Genomic DNA, 20,716 nt, shown 5'->3' with positions numbered 1-20,716 from the left:
TTCTCTGTGAGTTGCACTTTGTTTTCTGTCCATAATTTTTAATTGTAATCAATGGGAGATAGAAACTACAGTGGGCTGGCTATACTCCATAATGACTAGAATCAAAAGGCAGATTGATTTGTTTTGTTTTCAAATAAATGAACATTGCAGTAATTTTTCTTTATTTGCTGTTTAGCTTGTTCTCCATGGTTTCTGTTACCCATTGTCAATCAATAGTATGAAAATATTAAATGTTCCAGAAATGAACAATTAATAAGTTTTTGGTACTGGGATTGAATGCAGAGGTGCTTAACCACTGGGCAACAAGACAGAGTCTCACTCAGTTGCTGAGGCTGGCTTTGAACTTGTGATCCTCCTGCCTAGTTGCTGGGATTACAGGTATGCACCACTGTGCATGGCCTAACAATTAAATTGTGCACTGTTCTTGGCACTAAGATAAAATCTGAAATCTCAAGAAGTGAACCATCCCTTTGTCTAGTGTATTTACCTTGGCTACACTCTGCTTGGTTAATCACTTAATAGCCTTCTCAGTTATCAGATCAGGTGTTGAGGTATCACAGTATCAGGTGTTCATTGGGGGTTTTGTGCCCTGTGAATAACATGTAAACATACAAGTTTTATGTGACTAAATGGACCCACTTAAGGGTAGAGTTTTGAATTTTGAGAAATGTATACCCTCAATCAGCTGCATGAGATTAATTTTTTTGTAACCTTTGGTGCTTAGTTCAAAAAGGGAGTCAGGGCTGGGATTGTGGCTCAGAGGTAGAGTGTTCACGTAGCCTGTATGAGGCGCTAGGTTTGATCCTCAGCATCACGTAAAAATAAAATAAAGGTATTGTGTCCACCTATAACTAAAAAATAAGTATTTAAAAAAAACTTAAAAATGAGAGCCAGTACATTTACCTTAGAGTGTTTTGAGAATTAAATGAGGTACATAAAGTATCTTGTACAGGGCCTAGTATACAATAAACACAATGTAAGCATGATCCCTCATCAACTTTCCTTATGTGCAGTGCACATAAATGACTAGCCATTGATACAGGGACTATCTAAAAATTGTTTAGTGCAATAGATCAGGTACTGAGCAAGGAAGAGCCCAAGGAGGCTCTTCCCCAAACCTATTAAATAAAATTATTAGGATAGAACCTAGGTATTTATAAGACTTTGCATAGTGAGTTTTGATAAATTAATAATGGAACTCAAGACACAGAAGAGGCACACTGGCAACAAGTCATTCTCTCTATCTCTTTTTTTTTGCTTTTGCAAGTTGAGACTCTTGACAATTCCTAAAACATTTTTGCCCAAGCCCACTATGTAGTGGAGGAGAATGTAGTGTGCTGGATGTCATATTAAAGCGAAATGATTCTAGTGAATACCATTAAACTTAATTCTCTCAGTTGATTTCATACAAATAAACATGTATTTATGATTAGTTCATAGGTTTCTTTTACATTTTAACAGTTTTTAGATTGATGATGTTTTTCTGGAGTTTTGAGTTAAAGAAGGATTGTTAAGGTGTCTTGGTCTAAGAAGTAAGAAGCACATAGGTAAATTAGGAAAATGTGCCTGGGTGGGTGGAACAGTATCTGTGTCCTTTGCTTTTTTGTGAGGTAGAGTAGACATGAATGTATGTGACTTTTCTTTACAAACGGCAATGTTGGCAACAGTTTATATCCCTTTCATGACATTTTTATAGAAGATTATTTTAAATCGATACTTAACTAATACGTTGATCTAACTACAGAGAAATTAAAATTTTAGTCCATAGAGATCACTTTTTGTGGGGGGTGGGTAGTACTAGGGATGAAGCTTGGGACTCTGGTTTATTCTAGGAGAATAAACTACTACTGCTTTGTAAGTTGTTATTATATATGAAAAATAAAAAGCCAATTCAGGTTTGAGTTCCACTTCTAACATTGTAACTTGTGCTAGTATCTTTGAATGAGTCAGGTTTTTGCTAAACTCTTAGACCTGGTTGTGCTGTAAGTCAAAATTCAGTACCCAGATAGTAAGCACATTAGTTTTGTGGGAAATTGAGGTGTTTTTTTTTTTTTTTTTTACCAGCACTGAATGATAGGGCAATAAACTTTGGTTCTATTTCATGTTGGCTTATTGTTCTAGAAATAAAATAGCTACTAAAGGTGAAAGTGCAGCCTAAGTGCATGCTGTATATTATTACATGATACAGATAATTTTTCATTTAGATTAACTGTGAATGAATGGTTTCGACTCATTTGAACTCTTTGATACAGAAAGTCTCAGATATTTTTATTGATTATATTTAGTGTGCTCATTGGTAGTCTGTTAAATCTTAGTTGCAAAAAAAAAAATTAATTAGAGCCTGATTTAGTGTAGTAACTTACTTTGTAATTTCCCTCTTGGCTTATTTTGACTCCTATAGAAACCTGAAAGTGTGGCGGAATATTTTTAAATAGTCTTACCTTGCAATTAAAATTTTGTATATTCTTAAAGGGAATAAAAATATATTCAAGGAAAGGAAACTTGGGTGGAGTATTATGGAAACTTAACATTTATTGAACTTCTAGGTTAAATTTAACAATGCAATTAATTTAAAATGACTCTCTTTCCCTCCTCTTTAGAATCCAGCTACTATCACAAGAATACTCCTTAGCCACTTCAATTGGGATAAAGAGAAGTTAATGGAAAGGTAAGGAACTATATTTTCAGCTTTGTATTTAGAACAGAGAAAGCCTATTGAACTGAACTTGTAAGAAGTAGGGAGTTAATATGTGAATAAACCAATGTGCAAATAATATAACTACTTTAATTTCTTATATTTTTTATCTGTGCACTTTGCAGTAAACTTAGTATTAGGGAATTCAGACTTAATTGTCTTATTTTGGAGGGAAAGTGAGTGCTCTACTTAAGTACCAAGAATTAAAAGTAGATTGAGGGAAAAACGGCACTTGATACATTCTTGGAGCACACAAATAAGATCTTCCTTTAATTGCTTAAAAACATGTCTTGTTCATAAACCTAAAAGTCCATATTAGGTGTTAAAATGACATTTTATTCAGTGAAAACAAAATTGGAAAGTTGTCTAGTGTTTCCTGGGCACCAAACCATCTATTTGTGTGGTTCTCTGAATTCAGGTAGGATTCTATCTTATTTATTGGGTATTTTTCTATTTTCTTTGAAAATCTTTCTAGTTCTAAAAGAGAAAAAATTATTTGGATTGGAAACTGTCAATGCCATCATTTATCTTTTTCTGTGTCTTAGATTGAAAATTTGGGACATTTAATAAGGAGGTAGAACTTGTATTTATTCTCTCAACCTTATAGTTAGCGATCTTAGTTATAATAAATATGACTCCTTTTTTGGGAACTGAGAATTCAATATTGGGGGAAATAAGTGTAAAATATTGCCCGTTTGGTTGTAAAACTCACAGAGCTTTGTAAAACAGATATTAGATAATACCAAGAATGTAACCTATTTCATGCACCTTGTGTCCTATCTAAGTTCAGTAGTAACATTAATAACTATCAATTTTTGAGTACCCTCTGTGGGGCATTATTAGATTTTATCCTCCAGATAGTTTTATTATCGCTACTTAATTGATATGAAGACTAAGGTTTAGAACTTAAGTGATCTCCGTTTATAACACAGGGATTTAATTAGCAGCAGTATAAAAGTGTTCCTTTTTTCTATTTTCAGAAAGATTTATTGGATTCCAAAGCATATATTATAAACAGCTTGACCAGGATTCATGAAGGACTAGTGAGATTTAAAAAAAAAATCTGTGCTAGGAATTGAACCTAGGGCCTTACCCATGCTAGGCAAGTGCTCTACTACTGAACTATATACCCCCAGATGTTTTTTTATTGGAGCACTATAGTGACGGTCCATGCACACAATGTAGCAATATAATTAGGCCAATATCACTCTTCAGTGCTGCTTCCCTGTTTCCCCATCTCTTACTTCTTGGCCCCTTTCCTTATTAATCTCCCTTTGGTTTTCATAAGATTCTTAACCCACTCCCACCCCTTTTTCCTTTTTCCTCTCTAGCTTTTACATATGGGAGAAAAGATACAACCCTTGACTTCCTGAATTTGACTTTTTTTTGCTCAACATAATGGTCTCTTAATTTCATCAACTTTTCTGCAGATGACATAATTTCATATGGCTGAATAAACTCCATTGTGTATATATACACAACCCCTTTTCCTTATCCATTCACACATAGGCAGTTTCATAATTTGACTGTTGTGAATTTTGCGTGTGCATGTATCACTATAGTGTAATGATATTAATTTTATATAAGTATAAATATTGAGTAATGATACAGCTGGGCCATATGGTAGTTCCATGTCTATTCTTCTGAGAAACCTCCATACTGATTTCCATAGTGGTTGTACTAATTTACAATCCCACCAACAGTATAAAGGTGTTCCTTTTTCTTCACATCCTATCCAGCATTTATTATTGTTTGTAATCTTGATGATTGCCATTCTAACTGGGGTGAGATAAAATTTCACAGTAGTTTTGATTTTCATTTCTGTAACTGCTAATGATTTTGAACATTTTTCATACGTTTGTGGCTGTTTGTATTTCAAATTTTTGAGAAGTGTCTGTTTTAATATTAATTTCCCAAATTTCTAATTAATTTATTTACTTTTTTGTGGTGCTGGGGATTGAATCTAGGGCCTTGTGCATGCAAGGCAAGCACTCTATCATCTGAGCTATATCCCCAGCCCCAAATTTGTCCATTTATTGATTGGGTTATTTGATTTTTGTGGTGATACTTTTTTTTTAATTTGTTAATGGATCTTTATTTATTTATTTATATGTGGTGCTGAGAATCAAACCCATTGCCCCACACATGCTAGGCAAGCGCTCTACCACTGAGCCACAACCTCAGTCCCGGTGTTAAGGTTTTTGAGTTCTTTATGTATTTTGGATACTAATCCTCTGTCAGAAGAGAAGCTAGCAAAGATTTTCTCCCATTCTGTAAGTTGTGTTTTCTTATTCCTAATTGTTTCCTTTGCTGTGCAGAACAGTTTGAGGGGTATTGACATTGGTTCTTCTTTAAGGTTTTGTAGAATTCAGCTGAGAATCCATCTGGTCCTGGACTTTTCTTTGTTGGAAGGCTTTTTGTTACCGTTGCTATCTCATTACAAGTCTGCTTAGGTTTTCTATGTGATCTTGATTCAGATATACCATTTGTATGGTATATCAATTTCCATCCTTTCACTTTCAGCCTGTGGCTATCTTTGCCTATTAAGTGCGTCTCTTGCAAATAGCATAAAGTTGGGTTTTGTTTTTTAATCCATCCTGCTAGCCTGTGTCTTTTTTTTAATTATTTTATTATTTTATTTTTTTTATTATTTTATTTTTTTATTATTTAGTTGTAGTTGGACACAATACCTTTATTTTACTTATTTATTTTTATGTGGTGCTGAGGATTGAACCTAGGGCCTTGTGCATGCTAGGCGAGCACTCTACTGCTGAGCCACAACCCCAGCTCCTAGCCTGTGTCTTTAATTGGAGTGTTGAAACCATTTACATTTAATGTTATTACAGAGAGATGTTTATTAATTCATGCTGTTGATCATGTTTAATTTGATCCCGTTTCTCATTAGTTAAGTTCTATGGAGCTGGTTTAGTAGTCATCAGTTCCTTTAGTTTCTACCTGTCTTGGAAGGTTTTTATTTCACCTTTGATTTGGAAGGATACCTTTTTCTGGATCAGCAGTCTTGGTTGTTGACAGTTACTTTCTTTCAGAACTTGGAACACATCATTCCAAGCCCTCCTGGCTTTTGGAATTTGTGCTGAGGAATCAGAAGTGATTCTGATTGGCTTGCCTCTAAATATTTTCCAACTTTTTTCTCTTGAAACTTCTAAAATTCTATCCTTGCTCTGTATGTTAGGCATTTTAATTATGATGTGTTGTGGAGAGGTTCTTTTTTGATTTTATCTATTTGGGGTTCTGAATTCTTCCTGTTCCTGGGTGTCTATCTCATTCTGATGCTTTGAAACTTTTTCTGTAATTATTTCCCTGAAGAGGTTATCCGTCCCACTAGCCTACTTCTCATACCTCTCCTCAATTCTAGTGATTCTTAAATTTGGTCTCTTAATGTTGTTCCAAAGTTCTTGTATAATCATGGTTACTTATTTTCTTGTGTGTGTGTGTGTGTGTGTGTATTTATTTATGGTGCTGAGAATTGAACCCAGCACCTCACACATGCCATGCAAGTGCTCTACCATCGAGCTACAACCCTAGCCCCTTATTTTCTTTCATGTTGTCTGAATATTCAAGGATGGCTACATGGTCTTCCAGCTCTGAGATTCTGTCTTCAGCATGGTGTACTCTATTAGAGAGGTTTTCAACTGAATATTTTATTTGATTTTATTGTGTCTTTCATTTCCAAGCTTTGTTTGGTTTCTTTTTCAGTATTCATCTCATTATCGAATTTCTCATTTATATCCTGTACTGTCTTCCTTAATTCATTCCATTCTTTTCTATGTTCCTTGGAATTCATTGTCATTTTTATAATGATTCTTTTGAATTCTTCATGTGATATTTTATCTACTTCAAAAATTTTGGGGTCAGTTGCTGGTGAATTATGGACCTTAAAAGGTGTTGAATATGGCTGGGGTTGTAGTTCAGTGACAGAGCGCTTGCCTAGGATGTGTGAGGTGCTGGGTTTGATCCTTAGCACCATATAAAAATAAACAAATAAGTAAAATAAAGGTATCGTGTCTATCTAGAACTAAAAAATATATTTTTTATTAAAGAGATGTTACATAGCCTTGTTTTTTTTTCCTATTTCTTGTATTTTTCTGTGTTGAGTTTTATGCATCTACTTTTATGTGTGGGCCTTTTTAGGGCACAGTGTTTAGTTGTCAAAATGTCCTAGAGTGATCTAGATTGAGAACCAACCTCCCTTGTACCTGTGGTATTCAAAATCTTTGTGTTAATTTTCTCTTTTTGCTGTAGCCATTTCTACATGGGGCCTGGTCCTTAGCTTGGGATTTTGTCTCTTATATTCTTTGTGTTAAAGTGCAGCTGAAGTTTGAGTGTCATTAATTTGTGTGTGGAGCAAAGTGCAACTAAAGCATTTTGGTTGAGTTAAAGTTCAGCAGCAGACTCTCTACCCGTGAACTTGTAGCGTTTCCTGTAAGTTCCCAGGACCTCATGGAAAGGGCAAAATAAATAATAGCAACAACTGATGCAAACAATATATAGCATTAAAGTAAATGATCTGATTCCTACTATGATATCTACAATGATTTTAAGCCACAAACCCCAGAAATGGTAGAGTCAGCAATTACCAACAGCAAAACAAACAAACAAACAAAACAAACAATCAAAAAACCATAACTGCCGCAGTCTGGCTGGGCACAATCAGGAGCCACTTGTCAAAAGAAACTAACTTTATTTTTAGAACCACACACGCCAAACAAAACAGCCTCTCAGGAAAAACCCTCAGAGCCTCAACTGCCACCACCGGCTTTCCACAAGCCTCTCTCTCCCACACAAGCTTCTCTCTCTCTCCCACAATCCTCCTGCTCTTGAGGCCGATTGGCTGGGTCACCTAGGCGGAGCCAAAAAAGTCCCCCAATGAGCAGCTCCGTGGTCTGAAAGGGCAGGGAAACAGCCCAATGAGCATCACCGCAGAGGAGCCAATCAGCTAGATGTTGCTGGGGCTGCTGTGAGCCAATCATCAGCCGGCAGCGGGAAGTTTGCTGGGGCCCCTTTGGCTGTGGCTCTCAACACACAACAACAAAAAACCCACACATAAACTAGTTCTGGCATTAAAGCAAACAGAAGTCAGTTATGCCAGCCACCACAGTAATAACTTCACCAACATTAATGATGGGGGCAGGAGTTACATAAACCAATTATTCCTAAAAGGTCTTAGAAATATAGTTAATATAAGGAAATATGATAGAAAGACAGAAGAGTTTATAGTTTGAAAAAGTGAACAGAGAGAATGCAGAAAAGATGTAGCAGGTGATGGTTACAAGGAAGGAGTAGAAAATAAAGGGAGAAAGAAAACAAGGTTTGGGTGTTAGCAGGAAAAGAAAAGAGAGAAAGGGAAACCAGAGAAACAAATGAAAGCAATACAAAGCAAAAAGTAAAATATATAAACCAAGACCAAATAACTCTCAAAAGACAAGATAAGGAAAAATAACTACAGTTAATAAATACTAAGAATGAGAAAAAAAGGAACAAATACATACATGTGTCCATGAACCCATCAACACAGCAAGAACACACACACGATTTTTAATGAGCAAGTGTCTGAGGGGTTGTTAACCCCTTCCTGTTTTTGTATTGCCCTTTGAGCTGCTGGTTAGAGTGGCCCAAGACTAAAGCTTGTTGAAATAAGTCTCAGCTCCCTTTTTTTACTAGTGTGAGATAGGATGAAATGGGAAGTACTACTTTCAGTTGGAATTTTGTCTACCTAGACCAGATTGATGCATCAGGTGTGACTGCTTCAGAATTTTATCTGAAGTTAGTAGTGTTTCTTAATTTTGGTATCATTTACTTTTAGGCTTATTTATGATATCTTTATTAGGAAAAGAGTGTGGTTTTAGTGATGGTGGGATCCACGTTGGATACTGTGCTGATGTTGCAGAAAGATTTAGAGGGAGGCACACTTCCCACAACAGCTTGAAAAATCCAATCATCATGCTTATGAACTGAAAAGGAGTTTTCATTGTTATATTTGAAACTCCTTTGGTAGACTAGGTTGGCTCAGAATTTGTCTTATGTTAATATATTTATCTTAAACACATTCTGAATTTTATCCTGTAACAGAGCTGTAATCATTTTTCAATTAAATATTGTGATTAAACATGTAAGTATGAATTAGAAGATAAGAGGCTTTTGGAAAACTTATGCAAGTTGTGAACTGTTTTTGGTTTTACCTTGTAATTTTCGTTTTTGTGTTTCTGAAGAAAATGACTTGGGTACCTCAGGATTTATAATTGAATCTTTTAAGTACTGTATTGAAATGCTAGAAGCACGTAGTTCAGTGGCAAAGCACTTGCTAGAAGTGTATAATTCAGTGGCAAAACACTTACTTGCCTAGCATATGTAAGGGTCTGGGTTTGATTCCAGTTATGCAATATCTTTTTTGTGTCATTCACTAATTTTCATATTGTAACATTGCCACACTTTTTTTTTTTTTAAAGTTTTTGATACTTTAAAAAAAAATTCAGTCTTCCTGGATTATTTGGCCTCAGGTATATCTTTTGTAATCAACATATTGGTGATTAAAAATACAACCCCCAAAACTAGGGCTGGGGGGATATAGCTCAGTGGTAGTGTGTTTGCTCAGTGCCCTAGATTCACTCCCCAGTACGATGCCCCCATGCCCCTGAATGAACAAACAAACAAACAAAAAACAACAAAAACACTCTATAAGTATACCTTTTCATAGCTGAGATTAATAACGCATCAGTATTTTATGCTAAAGTTATATATGTTACTGCCATTTTAAGATTTATTATATCTTCTACTTGGGTATTTTGTTTGCTTCATCAAATTTTACTTTTCTCTATTCAAAGTATTATTTTATTTCAGTTTTTCTAGTAGTTATCCTTTTAATTTGTACATACTATTTAAAACTAAGTTTATAACAATATTTCTAGTATTCATATCCATCCCCTGCACAAGACAAAACTATAGTATCTCTTCCTCCTCTGCCTTCTTCCCCTTTCAGTATGGTAAACTGATGGTAATTTAAATTTTCATTTATGGTAAAGCTTTTTTAATTATTTATGTATCCTCCTGGGGAGGTGTGCAGTTTGTTTCTTGTTTTTTCCCCTTTAGAATATATCTCAAAGTAAGTCCAGTTTCATATGTGGTAAAATAAGAGTGTTATAAGAGAAATTCCTAAATGTTCTGAAATAGACTGTAATATTTTTAGATGTGAGTTTTGAAGATACAACTACTGGGCCTTTTTTAACCAGAGATCTCATGTTGTTATTTTGAAAGATTCTTAATTGTTATTTTATTCAGTGTGCCTTTCTTCCATTCTCTTGATGCTTTTTGAAATTGTTAGTCACTTGCAGCCTCTTTTTTTTCAAAATACTACTTCTGTACTTGTCATATTTATATTCTGTATGGTTAAAGTTCCTCAGATTTTTTTAAAATTAATTCACTTTCCTTCTTGGGTTCTCTTTAACCATCTTGAATTATTTCAGCAATAATCCAAGATATTCTATTAACTTTATTCTTGGTTTGTGGGAGCAGTTTATTTTCTTTGTATATTAATTTGTCCACCTTGTTATATTAACTAAAATAATTAGAACTAAATAATGAACATACAAATGAGAGAAGCACCTGAAGGGATACCGTGAAATTTATAGTCTTAAGTGTCTTTGTTAAAAAATAGAATGAAGAAGAAGTAGAACCAATCCTTTGAATCAAGGGGTGAGAAAAATAAGTCCTAAGTAGATTAGGTATTTAAGATAAAAGCAAACATTAATGAAAAAGAGAACAAAAAATACATTAAACAGAAAAATCTCTGCAGTAGATTTTAAAAGGGGAACATTAAGAGAATGACAAGAAAAGCCATAGACTAGGAGAAAATATTTGCATCTGTTAGAATGGCAGAAACCCAAAACACTGCCAATACCATATGCAGATGAGAATGTAGACTAACAGGAACTTTCATTCCTTGCTGGTGGGAATGCAGAATAGCACAGCCACTTTGGAAGACTGTTGCAGTTTATTGTAAGAAAATGTACTGGTACCATAGGATCTAGCAGTTGTGCTACTTGATGTGTACCCAAATGAGCTGAAAAGTTCAGTCCACACAAAAACCTGTATGTGGACATTCAAAGAAGCTTTATTCATAATTGCCAAAATATGGAAGCAACCAAGATGTCCTTTAGTAGGTGAATGGATGAGTAAAGTGTGGTACATTCAGAAATGGAATATTAAGGGATGAGGTTGTGGCTCAGTGGTAGAGCGCTTGCTGAGTATGTGTGAGGCACTGGGTTCGATTCACAGCACTGCATATAAATAAATGAAAGATCATCAACAACTGAAAAAAATTTTAAAAGTGGAATATTAATCAGTGCTAAAAGGAAATGAGCGTCAGGCAATTAAAAATAGTGGAGAAATCAGAAATGCATGTTATACTAAGTGAAAGAAGTCAATCTGAAATGACTATGTACTGTATGATTCCAACTATGTGACATTTTGAAAAATCAAAACTGGAGACACTGTTACTCAGCATTAAAATTGATGGAGTTGAAGAATATCATGCTCAGTGAAGTAAGCCAATCCCAAAAAGCCCAAGATTGAATGTTCTCTCTGATAAGTAGATGCTGATCCATAATGGGGGGGGGGGGAATGGGAAAAATGGAGGAACTTTGATGGGGCAAAGGGGCGGGAGGGGTGGTAAGGGAACACGGTGGCAGGAAATGGTAGAATGAGATGGGCATTATTACCCTAGGTACATGTATGATTGCACATGTGGTGTGATGCTACCTCGTGTACAACCAGAGAAATGAAAAGTTGTACTGCAGTTGTGTATAATGAATCAAAATGCATTCTGCTGTCATACATACCTAATTAAAATAAATTAATTAATTAAAAAACAACTGGAGAGAGGAGAAGGAATAGTGGTTTCCTAGGAGTTAAGGGAGAGGGAGAGATGAGCAATTGGAGTGCAGGTGTTTTTTACGGCAATTAAAAATAGTTATTTTTATGATATTGTAATAGAGAATACATGTCCTTATACATTTCTCCAAACTCATGGAACATGGAACACCAAATATGAATCCTAATGTAAACTGGATTTTAAGTGATAATATTATGTCAATGAAGGATCATCTAATGTACTATTTTAAGGTTGTTAATAAAAGCTAGTTATAAAATTAATAAAATTGTACATTTTCAATTCATGATTTAGTAAAAACAATTGTTACTAAACTGAAAGGTTAGTTTTTCAGCTTGATAAAGGGTATCAATTAGCATTGAAGCATTAGAATGCTAATGTAGATCACTTGAGCCCAGGAGTTCAAGGCCCCCTGGGCAACATGGCAAGATCCAGTCTCAAGACAACAGCAGTAGCAGTGGCAACAAAACAAAACCAAAAAGAATAATGGCTGACCCTACTATTTGTATGTATTGGAAATTCTGATCAATAAAACACAAACAATAAATAAGCGGCATAAAATGAGAAAGGAAGAAAAATTGTGTGTAAATAATATAATTATGAAATGAAATCCAAGAGAATCAACTTAAGCAAAACAGAACAAAAAACAGTGTCCAGGCCTATCCTCTTTATACTGTCCTCCCTTAGTCTCCTCAGAAAATGAAGAAACATGGACTGTGTTTAACTTTGGTGACAGTGTTACAGGGCTGGGGCCTTCCAGGAAACTAAGGCAGTGGAGAGTCCCTCCTTCAAACACTGAGTCATGCAATCAAGTCAAATATTTTAGAAATGTCGCTTAGTATTCGTAATTGGCATGAGTTTATTAGAAGGGATGGAAAAGGGAATACTCTGAAGGGAGAAAATGGGTTTTCTCAGAAGTGTGCCTTCCTTCCCTCCAGTTTTATGGGAGCCCCAGGAAAATCCAGAGTCACCTCTTGACTTTTAACTGACGGCAGAGGACATCATACTCATTGCCTTGACTATTCTGGGTTCCTTTGGCTCATACTAACTGATTCTAATTGGAACTTGTTCTTACAAATTTGGTGGGGAATGTGTATTGGGGTTTGAACTCAAGGGGCACTTGACCCCTGAGCCACATCCCCAGTCTTTTTATGTATTTTATTTAGAGACAGGGTCTCAATGAGTTGCTTAGCGCCTCGCTTTTAAAGCTCAGGCTGGCTTTGCACTTGCTATCCTCCTGTCCCCGCCTCCCAAGCCACTGTGATTGCAGGTTTATGCCACCACACCCAGCTTGTTCTTAAGGGTTTTATGATTAGGGGGAATTATCCTTATTTCCCTGAATTCTGTGTTCTAGTCTTTGTGAAGGTCACAAAAGTCTCCCCCTTTAGGGTAACTTGTGTTCCTCTTATTGACATTTCTGCTGCAAATAGTTTGTTGAGAAATGTGACATATTCTAACCATTTAAGCCAGGCAGGACTTCAAGTAAATTGCTTCTTGGAAAAGAAAGCATGTGGAAGTCAGCCCAGTGGGCCCATTTTATAGAATTATTCCTTTAACCTCATGTTCCTACCACTCACATTTCCCTGTCCTCTACCAACACTGTGCTACTCATCTTGAGAATAGAAATGGAGATTACTTGTAGGATAATCCTATAACTATTTAGGATCCCAGCAATCAGGAAAAAGGTAGAAACAACATGGCCATTACATGGCATAGTGTCTTTATAATACTGGATAATAATGGATTTATTTAGTATCATCAGTCTGTAGTTCAAATGAATTTGTCCAGACCCTAAGAATAAATGTGGTTTATTCTTTTGAAAAATAAATTCTTGGTGAAGAGGAGGAACTGGTGGAGAAAGTACAATTTTAACTTTATGGTCTTTCTTTTATCTGTTATAGCATGCTTCCAAACCTTTACCCCTTCCTTCCTTCCTTCCTTCCTCCCTTCCTCCCTCCCTTCCTCCCTCCCTCCCTTCCCTGTTTTTTTTTTTCTTTTCAAACTTTGCATTGTAGTTGCCCTTCTGTTTTATCAATTAAATAAAAAATTTTCCCTAAACTGGTTTTCTTCTTGTGCTTCTCCAGATGAAACAAAACAAAGCAAAGCAGCGAATCAGAACTGCAGCCAAAAAATACACCTGTTAAACCTACTGCCCTGTTTGTTCTGGGATATTGCTTCCATTGTTTCATTTGTTGTGTCTTAAGCCTTCTCTGTTGATGTTTTATCAGAGTTGTTAGGTGTAATCAGATTTTAAGAGGGTAAGTGATATTAATGATAGAATTGATTGGACATGGTAGTGTGTATCTGTAGACTCTGTAGAGACTGAGGTAGGAAGATTTTATGAGCCAGGAATTCATGAGCCAACCTGGATAACATACTGAGGACCCCCCCACCACCAGACACACACCATCCCTTCACTCCTCACAAAATTGAGAATCAGATGTGAAGGCTGCATCCCAGATAATGCTAAAATCACAATGTTAAACTGTCTTTTAATGATGGCACTGCTGTTATTGCCATAGGGCACAGGCATCTCATATTGGTATTGAGCATGTGACACCAGGACTAGAACTTCTGATCTTGGAGCCTCTGAAAGCTGGTTATCTCCTTATTCTTTCAGAATAAGTTCCTCATTGAGCCTTCTTCAAATATAAAGTTTTGATAATCTCTTGGTCTCCCTACTCCTGCTATGCTTGAGTCTTCTCAATGGGTAGATGGGGAAAGTGAGTTGTTCTCCTCCCACCTTTTTCTTTTTTTTTGATAGCAAGGCTCTTAAAAACCCAGATTCTGTCTACCTTTCTGGCATCTTCTTTTCTGTATCATTTCTGCTCCCAATTACACTTAAGCAGTAGTTCCGCAGTCTGGCTGGGCACAAGTCAGGAGCCACTTGTCAAAAGAAACGAACTTTATTTTTAGAACACACACACACCAAACCACACAGCTCCTCAGGAAAAACCTTCAGAGCCCAAGTGCCACCACCGCTTCCCACAAGCCTCTCAACCTCCCCCACTCCTGCTGCTCTTGAGGCTGATTGGCTGGGTGGCGTGGGCAGAGCCAAAAAAAGTCCCCCAATGAGCAGCTCCGTGGTCTGAAAGGGCGGGGAAACAGCCCAATGAGCATCACCAGAGGAGCCAATCAGTTGGCAGCTAGAAGTTTGCTGGGGCCTGCTGTGAGCCAATCATCAGCTGGCAGCTGGAAGTTTGCTTGGGGCCCCTTCGGCTGTGGCTCTCAACACAGTAGTACCAAGCTTCTAAAGTAGGTCACATAGTTAAATTTTGTGCTGCCTCAACTTTGCATATGCTTTTTTCTTTTATTTTTTACATGAGAGGTCTCTGTGTGGCTGGGTCTAGACTGTTTCCTGTACAGCTCTAGGCAGGATCTTTGAAATTGTACTGTCATTGACCCAGACCTGACTTGCCTTCTTTATTGTCCTTTTTCTAAATGTCTTTAAAAACCCAGCCCTAAGTATTATTTCTAAGAACTTTTCTTATTTCTCAATGCATTTAATCATTACCTCTATTGTACCTTAGTGCGTATTTAATATTTTACCACTCCTATCAAGGTTCTTTGTACAAAACCTCTTTTTAAATATATTGTATTCCTACATAAAACGTAATTCCTAAAATATAGTGTCTAAATTTTTAATTAAAATAACCATTTTCATTTCTGCAATAGAAATTTTTTGAAATTGTGACATGAATATAAATCAAATTTTATTTTGATGGGATTTAGAAACAATGCAGCCAAAATGGAACTCCTGTAGAATTCGAAACAAAAAATTGTCTCTCCTATCTCATATTTTTTTTAAATCTACTTTTGTAAATTTGTAAATTTAAATAATTTTCGATGAGTATATAAGGTGAGTTAGCTGGTATATTTATAGTAAGAGGTAATAACTTTTAATAGACAGAATCAAAGAATTCAGAAGAATGATTTCAGTCTTTCCTGGACTGTGAAAGGGGAAAACATACTGGTGAAGAAGCAGCAAGCATCACTCAGGAGTAGAACTCTAAACTTTTCTTTACACCTGTGGCCCCAGAGAAAAACAAAATTTCAAAATCTGAGCCCTTATCCACTGTTTCTCATAACATTTATAGGTTATTTGGTGCCATCCATCCCATCCTGTCATTGGGGCTTTTTTTCCTCTTAAAAAAAATTCCTTATCTGCTTGACTGCCTTGTGCAGGGTCTCTAACAAAGCATGCCTACAGAAACAGATAAGAAATGCCTGTTTTCACAGGCATCTGTTACATTCCAAGAGGGAGTAGCCAAATTCCTAGGGCTTTTTACAATCCAAAAGGTAGGGACCCATGGTTAATTAAGCTTCCTGGAAGAAGGCTGAGGAGGGATGGGGAACTGACCCTTTCCCCAGACGTTGGTTTCTTACCATAACATTTTTATAATTTCATTTCACAACCAGGTCTGGTTTTGCCATTACAATAACAGGGAAGTTTTCTTATTTATCTTAGTAATATAATGTTTCATAAATAAGTTTTGAGATGTGAAAGTGAATTTGGTTTTTTAAAATCCTTGCTTTTATGGTGTTTATTCTTTTATAATACAGTGAGATTTTTTTCCTGTTTAAATAATTTGGGTATTATTGGGAAGTGTAGTATATGGAAAGAGGCAGAAGTACCATCACATAATAGTGTATTAGTTGAGAGCATGGAATCCTTGTTCCATCATTGACTAGTTACCTTGTTTTTCTCCCTAAGTTACCTTGTTTGAAGTCAATTTTCTTATTTTGTTGTCCCCAGTCTCCCTGCTATCTTATTAGTTCATAATTTTTGGTTTGGGTACTGGGGATTGAGCTTAGGGTGCTCTACCACTGAACTACATCCATACTTTTTTATTTTTTGATAAAGGGTTTCGCTAATTGCTAAGGTTCGAATTTGTGAAATCCTGCCTGACCCTGTCAGTTTGCTGGGATTAAGGCATGCACCACCACACTGGGCTTAATACTTAATAATTTCAAGAATTTTTAAAATAGCAGCTCTGTTTAGACCTTGAGTAGAGGTTTGGTGATGAGAAAGGTATACACAGCAATGTTTCTAGTTTCAGCCTCCATGGTACTTAAGAGTTTTATGGGAGTGTATAAAAGGTCATTTCTGGCTCACCACCTTTGTTGTACCCTTGAAAAAGGAAAAATATTTATTGTTGTGGTTGTATTTTGTTGGACTAGAAAAGATTGGAGGATATTAGTATTTGGATATTTGAGGATGAGAAAACAGAATCAAGTGGATTCTGTATGTTGAACATTAATGGGATTTAGTGGCTACAGTACATGGAAAATAGAAGGGGAATGGTTGGGAATATTTAATAGCCTGCTGGGTTCTAACCAAATTAACTTGATGTTTTCTCTATTTATTGGGAAGTCCTTGAAGGTTGTGGTAAAAGGAAAATATTGTCCTGATTTAGGCTAGAAATAGCTTAATTGATAGCAGAGGAGTAGAAGAGATGTAAAAATGGAGTTTTAACTGAGAAAAAAATATGACACTGAAGGAAATTTAGTAATTTGGACCCATTGAAATCTAGATACCAATTTGACTATGTGTCATTTGGGTGGCCTAGTAAACCTCAAGCCTTGAACTTGGGTGATGATGGTCCCAGCTGTTATGTCCCCAAGCACTTGAAAGAAGGCAAATATAAATCTTTTCTGAGAGAGAAAATTTTCTAAGTTCTTAAACTACTTCCTCAATGTTTTTTTTTTTTCTAATTAAAACATACCAATCTGGGACTTTGGAGATATTGGAATTGTCAGATCTAGACTAAAATGAGTATGCTTTCACCAGGAAACCGGAAAGTAATAGCTATTATTTAGATGTGTATGTATGTGTGGGGGGCAATTTCTATAAACAAAAAAAAAAGGTTAAAAATTGAATTAGTAAATTAGTTTTAACAGAATATTGGCAAAGCTTAAAGAGAGTTTAGCATATTAGAAGATAAAAAAAAATCTAGATTTAAACATATCTACTAAAATGTGGAAAATATAGAGAAGTTAAGAAATAAATGGAGGGGGCCGGGATTTGTGGTTCAGTGGTAGAGCACTTGCCTAGCATGTGTGAGGCACTAGGTTTGATCCCCGGCCCTATGTTAAAAAAATAAAGGTATTCTGTCCATCTACAACTTAAAAAAAAAAGAAAAAAGAAATGGATATGAGAAGTTCTCATCGAGTCTTAGTTGACAGAATGGGGCAGAGGTAATATGTGAAGATGTAATGGTTGAGACTTTTCCAGATTAATAAGATAAGTGTCTCTACTAGGTGCAGTGGTGCATACCTCAGGAGATTGAAGGAGGAGGATCGAAAGTTTGAGGCCAGCCACAGCAACTTATTGAGACTCTGTCTCAAAATAAAAAAAAAAAGGGTTGGGGATATAGAAAAGTGGTAATACCAGTACAAGGGGGGAAAATTAATTTTTTTTTTAAATCTGGGGATGTGGCTCTTGGGTTCAGTACCCTCCCCCCAAAAAATGTCTGATTGAACAAGTCAACATTTCCTGTGCAAAATGCCTATTTCACTGATTCTAAGTTGTGCAGTTTTTCATATTTTAACATGTCTGAAATCTGCATTTTTGATTGATGGAATTTTACAACCCCCCAACATCAAAATTTCAGTATGAAATCATTTTAGATTTAATGAAATGTGGTAAGAAGAAATTTATATAGTAAACTGCAAAGTCAACAAAAATGAAATTTTGATAGCAACAAAACATACTGTTATTTTCAAAGACTGAAAGTGTTAATATATATTATTATAGAATAGCTGACTTCTCAAAATTGAAAGTGATTAAAATGATGCCACAGTGGGTTAAAGGAAAATAAATAGCAACCTACATTATTGTTTATTAAAAATGTATTTATAGTAGAGTACCGTGTTTCACGTAATATGCAATTGACCCTTGAACAGCTATTACATTTGAAATTACATGCAGGTTTTTATTTTGGAGATTGGTGACAATTTGAGAAAATACTGTTGAATTGAACCACACGAATTAGCATTACCACAATAAGAAAAAGATAATGTATAAAAATAGGTACATAATAGTCTATCATTTACTACCATGAAATAGACACAAATGTATTAATAAAAAGTTAGATTTTTATAAAAAAAAAAAATACACAAACACTGTTTTAGTCCGGTTTTTTTTTCAGTGCTGTGACCACAAGACTTGACAAGAACAATTAGAGGAGTAAAAGTGTATTTGGGGGCTCACAGTTTCAGAGGTCTTATTCCAAAGACAACCAGCCCTAGGTGAGGCTGAACATCATGGTAAAAGGGTGTGGTGGAGGAAAGTGGCTCAGGAAGGAGAGAAAGAGACAGACAGACAGATAATACTGACATACTTACTGAGTGACTACACTATGCATACATAGGAAAGATTTAATAAGGGTTGTAGTAATAAGGGTTGTATTCATCTTAAAAGTCCCAATAATGTGCTAGATGTCCAAAGATAGAAAAAGAACAAGAAAATAAATACAGAGAAAATACAAGAAAAGACAAAGGCATGTCCGTAATTACCCACCTCTTCCAGCTATACCTTACTTGCCTTCAGTTACCACTCAGTTAATTCCTATCAGGGCATTCATTCACTGATTAGGTTAAGGCTTTCATAACCCTATCATTTCACCTTCTAAACCTTCCTTTTTGTTTTGTTTTACCACAGAGGCACATACCCAGTTCTTTTTGTTTTTTATTTTGAGACAGGTTTTTGCTAAATTGCTGATGTTGACCTCAATCATGCTATCCTTCTGCCTCAGGCATGTGTTACCCATCACAGCACTTTAAGCTTTCTTGCATTGTTTCACTTAGGAGCTTTTGGGGGATACTTCACATCCATACAATAACAAACATAGAAGATACATGGTACCATTTGTAGCCATTAGAAGTACAAACAATCTAAAGGTGCAACATTAAATGGTAATTGTGTAAAATTAACTATAGTACATCCTCTAGTAGTGTAATAATTTCATAGTTATCTCCCGTTGCTATTATGGTGAGCTCAGTGATCTGCTTAAAGGCCTTGTGATGATAATCTTTGTATGAGCAGTTGTCTCTCTGTGTAAAATGCAAATGGCAGTACAATGTGATCTCATGATTCTTGTGTTTTTCACCACATGTCCTGTACATAGCATACAAAATATGTTATTTGTTTATCACCGAGGTTTCCAGTCAACAGTAGGGCATTAATAAAGTTTGGGGGGAATTAGAAGTACTATGCAGGCATGGGAATGGGGATATGGCTCTGAGTGCTTGTCCAGCAGGTGCAAGACCCCAAGTTCAGTTCCCCAGCACTGAAAAAATATCAAGTTACATGCAGACTGGGGTAGTAGGGGACTAGCATTCTTAAATCCTCTACTTTAAGGGTCAATTTTAAATGGTTGTGTCTTTCTTAAGCCCATATTTTTTTTTGTCTGTGTTCAATAGTTTCAATTACACATAATTGTTACTAAAGCTACTATTTGTCTGTTGTTGTGGGGCTTGTTTTGAATGTAGCCTAATTATATTTTGAGTGAACATTATGACCTTAAATGCATACATAGGAAAATAATAAGGGTTGTAGTAATAAGGGTTGTATTCATCTTAACAATCCCAATAATGTGCTAGATGTCCAAAGATAGAAAAAGAACAAGAAAATAAATACAGAGAAAATACAGGAAAAGAAATTTAAAACATCAGAATTTAATAAAACAAAACATAATGGAAAAGTTCAAGAAGCCAGAAGGTGTAGTGGTTGTTTTGTTATGACAAAGTTTGATCTACTGGTGAGATTGATCAAGAAAGAGAGAGAGAAGAAAGGCCCAAATAACCAGTATCTAGAATGGAAAAGAATGTCACTATGAGTCCTCTACATTAAAAAAAAAAATATGTATTATAGACAATTTAAAATTGTAGATTAAATGAGTAAATTCTTAGAAATATACTGTTTCTTAAAACTGATGTAAGAAATAGAAAACCTGTATGGTGCTGTAATGATAAAGAGATGAAACCCATAATTCAGAATTTTTCAGTGAAGAAAAGTCCAGATGGATTTAAAATTTCAACAATTTTTAAAAAATTTATTGGATCTTTTTAGTTACACATGACGGTAGAATCCATATTTGATAAAATTGAACATG

At 35.6% G+C, this 20,716-nt stretch overlaps 1 protein-coding gene and 1 pseudogene across 1 annotated transcript in view; one reads left to right on the top strand and one right to left on the bottom strand.

Moving 5' to 3' along the window:
• The window catches only part of Arih1 (ariadne RBR E3 ubiquitin protein ligase 1), a 105,717-nt gene that overhangs the window by 34,069 nt on the left and 50,932 nt on the right, over positions 1–20,716 (top strand). The window contains exon 3 of the mRNA XM_015480456.2: positions 2,601–2,668. Within this exon, the coding sequence (XP_015335942.2) occupies positions 2,601–2,668 (68 nt within the window). The remainder of the gene's footprint in view (positions 1–2,600; positions 2,669–20,716) is intronic.
• LOC125613436 lies at positions 8,572–8,679 on the bottom strand (annotated as a pseudogene).

Source organism: Marmota marmota, unplaced genomic scaffold, assembly GCF_001458135.2.
Source record: "Marmota marmota marmota unplaced genomic scaffold, marMar, whole genome shotgun sequence".
Lineage (NCBI taxonomy): Eukaryota > Metazoa > Chordata > Mammalia > Rodentia > Sciuridae > Marmota > Marmota marmota.
The sequence above is the reverse complement of the archived record's forward strand: the minus strand, read 5'-3'. Positions and strand labels throughout refer to the sequence as shown.